This window comes from Lichenostomus cassidix, chromosome 4 (assembly GCF_008360975.1).
Source record: "Lichenostomus cassidix isolate B80296 chromosome 4, HeHo_3.0, whole genome shotgun sequence".
Taxonomy (NCBI): domain Eukaryota; kingdom Metazoa; phylum Chordata; class Aves; order Passeriformes; family Meliphagidae; genus Lichenostomus; species Lichenostomus cassidix.
The window spans coordinates 3,454,220-3,468,739 of NC_139484.1; the positions used below are offsets into that span (position 1 = coordinate 3,454,220).

Genomic DNA, 14,520 nt, shown 5'->3' on the forward strand with positions numbered 1-14,520 from the left:
CTGTGAATTGACAGCTGAGGCTAGCAAAGGTTTTTTTTCTCTAGGTTTGTTCATCCTCGCTTTGGGCCCATCAAGTGTATCCGTACCATCCGGGCTGTGGAGAAGGATGAGGAATTGACAGTGGCTTATGGGTATGATGACAACCCTGTGGGGCAGAACGGGCCAGAAGCACCGGAGTGGTACCAGCTGGAATTGAAAGCTTTCCAGGCTGCCCAGCAAAAGTGACATGGGAGCACCTTCTCCATTCAGCAAACTGAAACAGAAACTTGGATCTATGCACTACCTTTATACTGAAAACTGGACAACCAGGGATTGTTCACGCTTTTGCATCATAACTTTGCATTCTGTGTTAAGAGATAAGTTTCTTGCATACTAACTAGGTTTGACTGTGTTACTCATAGCAGATTTAAAAACTAGCTAGCATTGCACCAGTCTTATCTGGAGAAATTATTTAATATTCTATACAAGATGTGGTATTCTTTGGTAGCTTCTGCTTTTGCACCATATGCAAAGATGCCAAAAGACTAGAAAGAAACTAAAATGGGTATATTGTTCACTTTTAGTCGGCAGACTTAGTGTTGCTCTCTATCTGCCTAGGCACTATTGTGCAACTGCATTTTGCATATATGCCACTTGTGATGATAACTAATATTTTGATATTCTCTAATAGTAGCATAATTTTGCCTTTTTAAACCTTTGATCTGAATCTTGCAATAGAGCAGTTTATTTATTAGCATATAGGAGGCTGGGTTTTAATTCCCCTTTCCTCTTGTCTGAACGTTGTTCTTTCTAAAAATTTTCTTTGCAGGAGAAAATCCTTTCTAAGTAGTGGAAAGGCTTGTGTGTGTATGTGAGAGTGCTGTGTGTTGGTCTCTGTGGCTCTCTGAATAGTATAGCAACATGTCCAAACCTAATATTTATCTAGCCTTTACGGCTGGCTTATTTTATTTAATTTATTATTATGACATGCAAATGAAGCTGTTCTTGCATGAAGATTTTCTGAAAAGGAGAAAACAGATTGGCTTGTTGAAGGACTTTCAGAAGTACATGTTCTGGAAGGCAAGCACATTACTTGCATCAGTGTCCATGAGTTGGTTTGTGTATTTCACCTGTTCAAGTGGCCAGTTCTCAAGGCAAAAGATGCTTGGATCTCCCATGGATTCTCTGAAAGGAGGTGCATGTATTTGGGGGCAGGCTGTAGTACTTGGTGAAGGAGACCTGCTACCTTTTCTATGTGTTCGCTTGACAAAACAATATAGCCTTATAGCCATCTTTTAATAGTTCTGGTTTAAGACACAGTGAATTAAAATAGTATGAGATATCAAAATAAGATTTTTTAAAATGAAAGATATTAAAAGATTGTTTTTGAAAGACAAATAATGAATGTAAAAACATCACTCGATGCTCATATTTAGAAACAGCAGTCAATCCATAGTTTTGTTGCAGCCAGCAGTGGGGGCTTGTGAGTATTCTTCTGCAGGGCTGTGTTCTGGGGTTTTTCAGGGGTAGGGAGATTGTTGTGCAGTTTTTCAGATACTGTACTGGTCTTGCTTAATGCTGTATAAGAGAGAAATAATGTATTGTCTTGGTCTGGATACTGGAGCCTTTCTGGGACTCTGATGCTCTCTTTTGGGTTTAGCAGTTTAGGAAAAACTCAAATGCATTTGCAACACTTTCTTTAAATGTTTGTAGTTTTAAAAAGTTTGTATATATGTAACATAAACGATTTGGGAATAGGACCTACCTTTCTCTTGCAACACATTTTGGTTGCTTGCTTGAACTGTTGGAGGTTTCTGGGGAGCTAAGCAGGGAAAATGTGTTGGGTACCTGCAGGTGGAAGGATGAAGTTGCTGTTCTGTGCAGTCCGAGAATCCTTGCTTTGGTACCTGAGCAAAATTAAGAATTACTCATAAGAACCTGGGGCTCTGTTTAGTCCATGTGGCTGCTCACAAACTTTCCAGCACCTCACCATTTCAGCTTGCACAGAAGCTGCTCTGTGCACATGCTGGGACAGGGGACAGGCAGACTCAGGGCATTGTGACACTTTCAGCAGTGATCTGCATGTGAGCTGTGACACCTCCCATCTCCTCGTGCTGGACACTCAGGTTGCAGCTCCATGTCTCATCCAAGGCAGAGGTGACAGCTCAGGGATTTGCCTGAGTGTGCAGAGACACAGCTGAACCTCACAGGTGAGGGAGAGTTGGCAAAGGTCAGTCAGCAACTCGGCTTCAGCAAATGGTTCTCAAAAAGATATGTGCATGACTTGATCTTTCCTTACCTGCCCACAGGTCGTTACTTTGGGTCATCAGCCACTTGCAGGGAAGCCTCTGGTAGGGAACTCTCATGTGTATCTTGGGGATTCTTCTGCCAGGACCACCACATTTGCAAAGCTGAGGCTTGAGTTTAAGTGCAGGGAAGAGCAGAAGAAGATGTAACTGAATCCTGCTGGGAATGGATGGTAACTCCTTCCACAATCTTGATAACCTGCTTTGTACTGCTGGCCTCTCTGTGCTCGCTGGGGAATTGTGGTTAAAATGTTCTGATGTCTAGACCTCCTTTGCCTTCATTCCTGATCAGTCTCTGATTCCTCTGCTATCTCCTCTTTGTGTGGAGTTGTTTATGTTTTAATAGATTTGTCAGTCTTCATATTGCCTGATTTTGAGATAAATAGAATATAGGTGCTCTTTGTGCGTCAGGCTTGAAGATTGTATCCTAAAATAGGGACATTCTAGGGAAAAAAAAAGGCACTGAGGTATCCTGTGTCTTCTCAAAAAATTTGGTGACAGTAGAGCGGATTCTTTTGCACATGTGTTTAGCCTGGTAGCATGCCACAGCTGTGGCTGTTCTCTCTGTTAGCTCTGCTGTCTTCTCAGCTCTGTGAAATCTGTTGGTCCTTCTATAGCTCCCTTCTTCAGTGACCAACCTTGTATAAAAGTTGCGATTACAGAGCTGCTTTGGCTTGATTCAGGACCAAGCCTTTTAACTCTTCTTCGTTTTCTCTTTCTTCCTAGTCTGTTAGAGTGGAGATAGCTGGGATGACTTTTGCCACTGGGTGGTGAAAGGGCTCAATGTGTCCTTCAGAGGTGTGCATTGGCAGCCCCTGGTTCAAACACAGGTTAGTTACAGAACTCCAAATAATGCCTTAACTTGGTCAGTGTGTTGCAGCTCAGTTTCTGAGGCTCACTGGAGAGCAAGACCAGCTTCACAAAGCTCCTCATTGGTAGTATGATGACATATCCATAGACACAAGACTCACACCTAGCCACGGTTTTCATTTGGGGGAGAGGAAGCATCACCTTGCATAGCAATCTACTCGGGTCTGTGGGATGCAGCTGACTACTGGTGAATATGCAATAAGTAAAGAAGCTCTACTCCTCAGAGTCTAGCCAAAGACCTTTCCTGTTGGCACAGAAGCTGAGAGGAGAGCTCATGCTGGTCAGCTGAGCCTGGGTGAACAGCTGGCTCTCGGGATACCCATTGTGACTAAAGAATAGCATAGGAGAGCCTGGAATTGCTGCTTTTTTTGGGTACAGATCAGTTCCCAACTGCCCATCTGCCTTTGGTCTGCAGCACTGCATGTGGCTCCTCTGTTGGGAGGGTTACTTGATCTCCTTTATGTATCCCCTGTATTAGAGGCTGCTGATTGTCTCTGTAAAAGAAATAAAATCTGAGGTGGATCTTCCTGTGATGGCAGCACAGGGTTTTGTCACCAAGAATACAGAAGCCTTGTTTTCTGAAGAAATGGCTAATCTTGGAGACAAGAGAGACAGAGAAGTTGCAGCTGAGAGCTGCCTGCTGCTGGGGTCACTCCTCTGGATAAGAAGGAAAAGGAAAAGCGCTTAGACCATGGAGGGGGTGTCTGAAATTGAGTCTTATGCTGTAATTTTACTTCTGGGGATCTACCTGATTTTCTTTCAGAAATCTGAGGAGGCTTTTTTTCTTTTTTTTCCTTTTTTTTTTTTTTAATAGTAATTACAAAAACTTAACCTACATAAATACCTGCAAATCTTGACTGTTGAAAAAGTCAAAGGAAATACATGGAGATGGCTTTTCAGCACTGAGAGCTTTTGACCTTTTCTTGCCACGATACCTGCAGGGGTGACCTGTGCTTTTAATTGGGTGCAGCTCTTGGGCAGGTTTTGGGAGCTTTGGGAGGCCGTGGGGTGAGGCTGTGTGTTTTGCGAGCGACTAGGCAGGCTGGTCCTTGGCACAGCCTTTCTGGATGCAGAAGCATTGCACACACATGGCAGTGGGTTCTTTCCTGGGGCTCTTGTAGCATGTTGCTGGTGTGGAAGCAAGAGCTCCATCGGGGATTTCTCACCCTCTGCCAGGCTCCGGAGGAGCAGAGTAGCCAACATATCCTATCTGTTAAGAGAAACAGAAATGACAAAAATTGCCCCTTCTTTGTTTCCTTCCCAGCTGTCTGCCCTTGTCCTCCAGTCAAACCAATGCTCGCCACTTGGGTTGTGCCAGGGGTGATGTCCTTTCTGTCCCAGAGACTTCTGTGATTTGTGTCCTTTCACTCAATTTGATGGTCTTTAGAAAAACATTTAGCTGCTGTTGCAATGAGGTAACATTACACAGAGCCAGGTATCTGCTGCTTTGTTCTCCTGCGGCCCAGCAGAATCACTGGAGCTGTTGGTGCTTGAGGAAATCACCTCCCAGCACTTAAAAAAAACCAACTTGCTTTGCAAACAATGCTACTGAAGTGTCTCCTTACATGCTGGGGTGCTGCATACAGACGCCTGATCCTCACTTCCACTGCACTGTCATGTGCTGAGAGCATCTGAGCGAGGAAAGCAGGCGTGGGAGCAGCTTCACCTGCAGGTGGAAATGGGCTTCACCTGCAGTGAACTTGTTCCTTTTGCTTCATGAGACATGAAACATGAGAATTATATTTTTGGACAAAGAATTTCTAAGCAGTCTTATAAGGGATTTTTTTTTAAAAGAAAAAAATAGGTGCAAGATTGAGTGCATGTTTACTTGCCCCAGATCAAAGGTTTTGAACACTTAAGGTCGCTCTCTCTTGAATGGACTCTCCTCTGTCTTTGGGCAGTGGAACCTCTTGCCCTTTTTCTCTTTACCAGTTTACTGTAACTGGTTTTTTCCCCTAGGAGAAATATCTATAAAAAATTACAAGCAATGAAATGTTCAAGCCATAAAATCATGAGTGTTGGAAGACCCTCTTGACAAGTTTTAACATTTGTATGTAAAATGATATTTGTATGAAATATTTTCATGGTAGAATGAATATTTAAACAAAAAAGTTCGAGTAAGATTCAAACCAGATTTAAAAGGATATCTTTTTGTAAGATGCAAGTGCAATTGAATACTAGTAAGTAGGTTTTTGGGTTTTGGGGATTTTTTTGGGGGGGTTTTTTTGGTTTTTTGTTTTGTTTTGTTTTTGTTGGTTTGGTTGGTTTTGGTTTTGATTTTTAGGGGAGATACAAAAATGGTCCTTACAAATAGTCGTTCCTGCTATTTGGGAAAGTATTTATGCAGCATTACATGCAGCTGCCATAAATAATTGCAATATCAAGGCTAGTCACATCTTCAAGACATACCTCTTAGCTTGTCCCTTTGTGATACTGTACAAACAACCTATCCCTCCTTTCTGCAGATTCCCTCCTAGAAAACTTTTCCTACTGTAACAAATTTAACTCTGAGCTAAGATCCACACTAAAATTGTGTATTACTTAACAGTTTCTGCTGGGCCTTCTGCTATTTGAATACTCTTTAGCCCATAATTACTGGGTGTCTCTGTTCTGAAGAACTAAGTGCTAAAGAATAATCTTTGGGGTAAGCTTATACATGTGTTAACAGTTAACCCTGAAGTATTTAACTTGTATACAGTACTTGATAGGTGTTTTATGACGTTTGTATTTGAACTATGAGCCTTACTGAACATCTGTAGGTTTATTCATTACTTTTAAAAAACGGATAACTCTAAGAAAGATGTTTACATGAATGATGATTGCCCTTCCTTTGATGTTATGAATGAGGTTTTTATAGTGTGTTTGGGTGTATGTGCAGGGAAGCAAGAAAAGTGTTTCTGGGGAAAAAGAGACTTGACAAACATTTGTAATAAGTGAATTTTAAAGATTGCTTTAATTGCGCTATGAAGGCATTGCGAATATTAAAATATTCAACAGAAAGCTGTTGTCTCTCCTTGTTATTTGTCACAGTTTTGGGCATCCTCTGACCTCTCCCCCTTTCTTGTGTCCTGTGTGACCACAGCTTTTGCTGATGCACAGGAGCAGGATTTCACACAGTTAACACACGTCTAGGCCATATTATGTAAATAGTGAACACCTGACACCACTTGTTTTTTTCTGGCACCTCTGCTGCTTTTCTTACTCCTCTTTTTCAATGCATGTAACATGGGCTTCTGTTGTGTTGTGGTTTGTAAGAATATCCTTCCCAAAGTGTCTTTAATTGTTTTCCTCTGAGGCAGGGGGAAGATGCAGCAGGAGTTCCTTCCAGGCAGGTAACCTATTCCTCTGTCTCCTAATTCCATGTACATACCCGGCTGGGTGAGTGGTGAGGAAGGGGGCAGCACTTTGGTGCCTGCCCTGCCTTCCCCTCCTGTGGGATCACAGTTGCTGAGGTAACTGATCCTCTCCCGCCTGTGCTGGGTGTAGGTGTGCAAAGACTGTGCCCTCCCCTCTCTGCAAGGACACAGAAGGGCCTTGTTTGGCTGTGACATTGCCCCTCGAACCTTCACAGTCCTCAAGGGCTGGAAGGATGGGTGCTTGGTATTTGCAAGCTGTGTGGAAGATGACACTGGGATTGTGGATGCTGCCAGGTGCTGCCTTCACCCAGCCTGGCTGTGTTCCAGCCCTGTCCTGGTGTGATAACCCAGTACACTGGGGAGGTGTGGTGGGTTTATTTAAACAAATTATACCTGACCTGTGAGCTGATTTCTTAAAAACGTTTCAGGGGTAGGCAGGTTTTAGTGCTGTGCTTGTTTGGTTTTGGCTGGGAGTGCTTGGGAGGGTGTTGGAATCGTGGAATCATTGAATCAGCAAGGTTGGAAGAGACCTTCAAGGTCATCTATCCACCTGCTACTACCTCTGTAACCCCTAAACCACATCACCCGGTGCCAAAGCCAGTGAACACCTCCAGGGATCATGACTCCGCTGCCTCCCTGGAAAACCTATTCCAACACCTCACCACCCTAACTGGATTTTTTTTCTAAAATCTGATCTGAATCTCCTCTGTCTCAGCTTAAGGCCATTTCTCCTGGTCCTCTCCCTGCAGCCACGGCAGGAGAGACTGACCCCCACCTCACTACAGCCTCACTTGAGGGAGTTCTGGAGAGTGATGAGGTTCCCCCTGAGCCTCCTCTTGAGACTAAACAACCCGAGGTCCCTCAGCCATTCCTCATAAGACATGGTTTCTAGACCTTTCAATAGCCTTGCTGGCTTTGCCTGGACATGCTCCAGCATTTCAATATCCTTTCTAAAGTGAGGGGCTTGGAGCTGAGCACAGCACCCGAGGTGTGGCTTCACCAGTGCCAAGTAAGCGGGATGATCACTTCCCAAGTCCTGCTGGCTCCTCTATTCCAGACACAGGCCAGGATGCCACTGACATTCTTAGCTACCTGGGCACATGCTGGCTCACGCTCTGTCAACCAGCACCCTGAGGTCTTTTCTGCTGAACAGCACAGGTTCTTTTGCTCTTTCCAACAGCGTGGGCACCAATGTGCCAGGGGAGCCTTGCCTGTCAATCTAAACAAACTGATTACACAAGTCATTAACAATATGTATAGCGTTTAGTGGAATCTTGCAATCACAAAATGGTTTAGATTGGAATGACGATCTCAGAGATCATCTAGTTCCACTCCCCCACCACGAGCAGGGACACCTTCCACCAGACCTTCCACCAGACCAGGTCACTCAAAGCCTCATCTAGCCTGGCCTCGAACACTTCCAAGGATGTGGTGTACAGCAAAACCTCTGAGCAACCTGTGCCACTTTCCCCAACTCACTGTATTGCGGACATGTGGCGTGTGAAGCAGCACTTACGGCTGCAGGAAAAAAGTTTTTAAAAAAGGCTCAATGGCTGTGGAGAAGGGATGGGTGGAGTGCCGGCAGCTCGAGGGTGCCCGGGGCGGGGCGGCCGCTCCCGGCTGCAGGCCCGACGGGCCGGGCCGGGCCGGGCGGAGCAGTCGTGTCCCTGCGCGGGGCTGGCACGGCTCAGGCTCTCCCGGCCTCGGCGGCTGCTCTGAGAGAGGCTCGGAACTCCCCTCCCCGGCCGCGCAGCAGGAGCTCTCCCGGCGCTGCCCGGGCAGTGCCGGCCAGGCGTCTGCCGCTGCAGGTGAGGGCGCAGTGGGCGCGGCGCTGCCCGGCCTGTGGGGTCGGGGCGGGACGAGGGACACGGCAGGACTCGGGAGAGAGGGCTGGAGCAGCCCTAGAGAGGACTTGCGGTGTGGCGAGGGTCCCGAAGGGAGTAGCGGCGCTTTCCTGGAGAGGTGCGGAGCTTAGCTTCCAAAGGGACAGAAGCAGGGCACCTCTCTGGGCGGCAGAACCTCCCGAGGGAGCGGGTCAGCGGTAGCATCTGAGGTGACCATTGAGCATTCCGCCCCGGAAACGTCGGGAATGGTGCCGCAGTCACCTGCCAGGCAGCAGCTGCAGGGATTTCCCAAAAGGCCGCTTGCCTTCGATGTGGGAGGCATGAACTCTGTACTCCTGGCACAGGTCCTGCACACCCATGGGGTGCTTATGCTGCTGCACCTTCTCTCTCTCCTGCCTAGGAAAAGCTGTTCTCCCGACCCTGGAAGGCCCTGGCTCAGCTCGCCTGTCTCCGTGTCCAGGGGTTTATGTGGGAATCGAGCAGAATGGATCGGTATCGATATTTCATCTTTAACCAGAGGAACATGGTCGTGCTGGGGATGTTTCAGATCGCCTTCAGCACTGTGTGCATCACCACTGGGTTCGTAGATGGCATTTTTAGAACAGAGTCTCAGCTGGGCAAAACCAGAGCTCCAATCTGGGCTGGCATGGTAAACTTGTACTATATTTTCTATTGCTTTGGTTTGTGGTGTTTTTTTTCCCCACTGCTGCCTACTAGTACTCATCTTGGGGGTGGGACGGAAGCCAGGATTTCTTGCCAGCTCTTCCTTTGTTTTATGCTTTGAATCTAGTTAATAAAAGTTTCCTTATCATGACATAGGCAGAAGAGTGCAAGCAGACTTCCCTCCAAAGGAGCTAAATTAAATACATTTCTGCTGGAAAATGTAGAAAATGGGGCATAGTGACAATTGACAGGTTTTTTTTTTTGCAGAAGCATAGTGACCACAGAGAAACCACCAGAGATTAGGAGGGGCACACTTCATCCTCTGGTCAGGTAGATGAACATCTGAGTGATTATCTGTGTCCCACAGCACAGTGCCCCTAATTTTGGAACTGCAGTGAGGAGAGGGCAGGAGGTGTCCCTGCCCCCTGGCATTCAGCACTGTGATTTACCCTGCTGAACCATGCTGCAAGGAAATCGAACTGAAGAGCTCTCTCCAGCACAGAGGCTGCCTATCTCCTTTCATTAGTATCTTTATTTCCTCTACAAGATGTGTATGGACTGGGGAAAACAACGCACATAGCAAGTGAGTAAGGTGCATGTCACCCATGTCCTGCCCCCAGGAGATGCTACAGAGAAAAACAGAAGAAATGAGCAATTCTCTTCCCATTTCTGATGCAGCAGTTAGTCTGATCCAAGCGTTGAAAACAAGGGTTTTTCATTACTCTGTAGCGGTTTATCTTCCACATCTGATACTGGTCTCCCAGTTGCCAACTCCTTTTGTGCTCCGCAGGTGATGGGAGTCCCAGGCGTCCTGGCTTTGTTCTCCTCGCAGAGGAAGAATCCAATTCTTGTAAGCTGGAGAGACAGATGGGTGTTTTTGTGTATGGGGCTGGGGCAAAATGTTGGGGTGATCAAAAACAATTTGAGGAGGTAATGACCCTACTAGTCCTGCTGCAGCATTAAGAGATTATTTCTGTGAGTTACCTTCACAAAAGCTGCTGTGTTCATAAGCAAGGGGAAGATGCAATGTTACCATGCTTTCTGCTGCAGCAGAGAAGGCACTGGGCTTAATAAAAAGCAAAAATCTATAAAAGCACTTGGTTTCAGTACTTTTCTTTTGGTGGTCCTTTCTGTTGTTAAGAACTGTGTATGCTAAAATATGAAACGAGTTAATAGGTTTGCATTTCCTAGGCAGGTTTCTCCAGCCTTTTACATTTGTGTACAGTTTACATTTTACAGTTTACATTTGTGTAAACTCCAAGGGGGGATATTGTATGTAAATAAGATACCTCTAAGACAAAGTCTTTGGGTAGCACCTCTGATTAATATTCAGGACTCAGCTGTAGCTCAGAAACTCAGTATTATGAAAACCTTTACTGTCAGTTGTTTGGCTTCTTCGTGACTGTTGCTGCTGGGGATGTTGTAGTGTTACAGCAGGTCAAAGGCTACCTGTAATGCTTGTTAGTACAGTTGCCAAGGACAGCTTTAATTCTGCTCCCCTTCTTTTTCCCACTAAAATTCTCTGTCTGTTTAGGTGAATGTACTGATAGTTGCCTCCATATTCTCTTGTGTTGCCATCCTCATTGTAATAGTTTATAGCTCCTTCACACTGAACTATGGTGAAGAGGAGGAGCTGAGTTCTGCCCCAGTCCATGTTATCCATACTGTAAGTATTGATACCATGATTATTACTGGGGAACATGACACCCTTAATCTGCACACAGTACCGGGTGTGACTTACAAACTGAACCAGACTTCCAGCAGGGGTGACACTAGGTCAAGTTGGCTGCTTTTGCTTCTGAGTGCGAAAGGGTGGGGTGGGATGAGCCGTGAAAAAATAGTGGTGCTGCTCAGGGAAAGGTGCTGGGAGTATCCCTGGCTGGGAGTATCCCTAGCAGTGACTGCCAGGCTCAGATCCTTTCAGCAGGCACCTCAGGTGATAAAGTTACAGCAGTTACTGGTAAGCTAGTTGAACCTGGTGTTATTTCAAGAGTATCCTCCACAGTAAAGCTGAAGAGAATGAATGAAGCCCTTTTGTATCTCCAATCTGGTACAAGCAATGGCTTGCTGTGGGGGTGAAGGCATTCCAGGTGGATGAAGCTCATCATTAGTTTGTAGAAGGACAAATCGAAGTGTCAGGCTGCTAAGGTGCAGTGTGGCAAGATGATGTTTCTTATATTCAATGTGAAGAAGAGCAACCATTCCTTGGGTTTCTCCTCATTGTTAAAGCTATTTCCAAACCCAGTGTCATTGCATAGCATCTGACATTTAATCAGAAGCCTTATTTCGCTGCTTGCTGTGTTTGAGGTTCACACTTGGCTTGTTTCTCAGAACATAGAAAAACCTTAAATAACACTGACTGCAAATCAATCTCCTGTTATGCAATCACAGCATTCTTGCAGTCATTAGATTATATTTCAGTGGAGAGTGTAATTTTCTGAATATGGCTTTCTCATCTCCTTTTCTCGTTGCAGAGGTTCATACTCAGTAAAGTAGTCAAGGGTGCTAACATAGCAATGCTGGCTGCATCCATCTGCAGTGCCTTTGTTGTGCTGGCCATGGCTTACTTGGGATGCAGGAGTCTTCCATGCTGCTCCTGCTATGACAGTGTAACTGGAATGGTGAGTGAGGAGCCCAGGGCACCAGTTTATTTCTACTGAGTGTGGGTGGGAGGGGAAGAAATTGGGAAGAAGGTGTGTTTTTCTCCTGTAAACCTAGTCTCAGCTCTACCTCAGTCACGCAGGGCTAATTCTAAGAATCTAAGTGGGATGTTAGAAAGGTTTCATACTTCTTATATTTTTTCCTTTTACTGTCTCCCTCATATTTGCAGTCTCGTGTAAGATCGAACATAAGTTACCTCTATTTCCCAAACCATTTGTGCTCAAGCTATCGTGGCCCCATTTCCCAAGAATTCCTTCTGTCCTCAAAAATTGCTCCTCTCACCTTTAAACCAACAATTGCTTCCAGTACAGCATTTCAAAGACTTACTTTGTGGTACTTCCACACTGGAACTTCAAATTCAGTAATAAAAGTATCCCCTAGGCTGTGTATGAAGTGTAGGGGTGCTGACATATATAACTTACTGCTCATTCATAAGGCCTCTGCCTCAAGTGGTGGGGCACACAGTGTTTCTGCTGAGTGAAGTCAGTAAATAAATAAATACCAGCTACTTCTCTACTAGAGCAATTCTGATTGCTCTAGTAGCTGTGTTATTAAACATGTACATCTGACCATCTGGTTTGTTAAGGAATTAATGGGTGCAGGCTAAAGACACCAAGTGGGTAACATGAGGCTGCTTTAAACTTTCAAACTAAAACTAATAAGGAGGAGTGGACAGCACAGACTTTTAAAATTAATTCAGGAGTTTCTTCTTGAACAAATTTCCAGGTGAGGTGTTTGATGGTGCTGTTTCTTTCATAGGAGTGGTTGCAACCTAGTGAGGACCAAAATCAGGGTGTGGAAATGGTTTGTGCTGTACAAAGTGAGTAACTCTTTTGCTTCCATGTATCTGGATGTTCACCAGGGCTGAGGAAGGAATATTCTGAATAAGCTTTATATTCTGGAACAAAATCCTGATAACCAAAAGGAGCTCAGGATTTTGTGCAAGTGTCTATACCAGGTTTAATGGTTTTCTCTTTCTTTCCTCACACAGGCCCTGGGGACAGAGTTTTTAACTTCCCAGATTGGTTTCCAGCCCAAGATGTAGATGCAGAGGAAGACACATCCAAACCTCCACCATATATCAGAATGACATGAAAAAGTGGGCAAACATTTTGTCCAAATATGGCAAGAGAGATGCAATAACTTCTTGGTCTTTAAAGATGGTTATGCACTTTTCCTTGGCCTTTTGAAAAACACACACAGAAAGAGAGAGCTACCCAACATTGCACAGAGATCACAGTGCAGCAGGAAAGATCTGCAGGTGAATTTAAACTTCCAAATTTTGTATCGTGAAAATACCTCATTGCCTCTGGAAAGTGAGAGCATATTTTTCTCCGGCTTTTGTACTTAAATCATGTTTTATTTCACTAGAATTCATCATGCAATTTATGTAGCAGTTTAGGCATTTAAATATTAAATGCAATTTTTTTTTTACAACTGCTGTCTCAATTTCTCCCTCTTACTGAATGAGCTATTTGGTTGAAGCACCCACCTCATCCTTGAACTTCAGAGTGTTTTCCTTTTCTTCTTGGTAGGAATGGGGGCAGGTAAAGTTTTTGATATGAAGCCTTGATAATGCCATTCAGATAGCTCTGTCAAAATGTGGCTTCTGTGGGGTGTACATGTGTCAGTACAATTAGTTTTAGTGCTGAAGTGTAATTGGAGTGTGCCAGGAACTGGAGCTGCAGTAGCTCCTCTTAAGAAGTAACTTAAATACTTTGAATTCAGTTCAAGTTTTCCTATTTCTACTTTGTAGAAAGCTGAAAGTTTAAAAGAAATTCTTATTTTAGGGCTCATTCTGCTTAAGTTTATTACAGATCTAGACAAAGCTGTTGTATTTTCTCTAGGGGACTTCTTGGTCCTCTAGCGCAAGGAACTACAGGTTCCAGTCAGCTTCTGTCATCTCCTGAAGTACACAGGATTCCCATATGTACTTTATGTTTCTCTTTTAGGTGAATGTCAAGTGCTTATCTTGCCTGCAGGCTTTGAGCAGGAAGTGGTGGATGATTTATCCCATGATGCAGATTAACACAGCATTTGAACAGGGCCTGGAATATAAATTCCCACCTTGAGAAAGTGACATATATAGTAGGCAGTAGGATAAGTCATGCCCACCATGAGGCATGTAACTCAAAGAACGATCTCATATAAAATTTAGCTAATTGCAGAAAATAAGGTCTCAAGAGTTGTTCTTGATTTTTTTTTTTCTCTGAAGACTGAAGTCCTTTTCATAACACTTGTAAAGGGACTCCAGTACCTAAATGGCTTTAAAGGAAAAAGGGCAGGTTTAGATTGGATATTGGGAAGAAGTTCTTTGCTGTGAGGGTGGTGAGGCACTAGTGCAGGTTGCCCAGAGAAGGTGTAGGTGCTCCATTCCTCAAAGCTCAAGGCCAGGTTGGATGGGACTCTGAGCAACCTGATCTGTGGCAGGGCGTCAGGATGAAGTGATCTTTAAGATTCTATGATTCTGTGATGATTTTATGAAGATTTTTTACACCTTTTGTTTTAATCTCGAATGGAGAAATACTTTGAGCCACATATTGAGAAAGTCTCAGTGAACTCTGGCACCCCTTTGTGCGTAAGGTGCTTTCCAAGTGTCTCTGACTTCAGCCATTAAAATTATTAATGTCTGGAAATATCTCTGATCAAGAGAGCAGCCCTAACCACCAGTCTCCCTCCACAGCCCTTCTCAGGTCACGTTTGTTTCCTCCACTGCCCAGCTTCAGCCCGGGGAGCTGTCCCCATCTCTGGGTGCTTGGGCCAGCAGCTTACCTTGGGACTGCAGGTCCTACTCTGGCAGCTGGAGGCTTGACTACATGCCACAGTAGCCGAATTCTTCCT

General features: G+C 44.8%; 2 protein-coding genes across 5 annotated transcripts in view; both read left to right on the forward strand.

The window, feature by feature from the left end:
- The window catches only part of SETD7 (SET domain containing 7, histone lysine methyltransferase), a 28,187-nt gene extending 22,032 nt beyond the window's left edge, over positions 1-6,155 (forward strand). For 2 of the 4 annotated variants that reach the window (XM_085057639.1, XM_085057640.1), the window contains exon 8: positions 45-6,155. In XM_085057639.1, coding sequence (XP_084913765.1) covers positions 45-225 — 181 coding nt within the window. In that variant the 3' untranslated portion in view covers positions 226-6,155. The remainder of the gene's footprint in view (positions 1-44) is intronic. The other 2 variants (XR_014851506.1, XR_014851505.1) reach the window with 2 other exon arrangements.
- A 1,967-nt stretch (positions 6,156-8,122) lies between these two features.
- On the forward strand, positions 8,123-13,110 carry LOC146437706 (uncharacterized). The gene is made up of 7 exons (XM_085057641.1): positions 8,123-8,319; positions 8,756-9,004; positions 9,809-9,868; positions 10,553-10,684; positions 11,493-11,639; positions 12,439-12,499; positions 12,671-13,110. Exons 2-7 carry the CDS (start codon positions 8,822-8,824, stop codon positions 12,772-12,774), a joined length of 687 nt encoding a protein of 228 aa, XP_084913767.1. The 5' UTR covers positions 8,123-8,319; positions 8,756-8,821; the 3' UTR covers positions 12,775-13,110.
- The last annotated feature ends 1,410 nt before the right edge of the window (positions 13,111-14,520 follow it).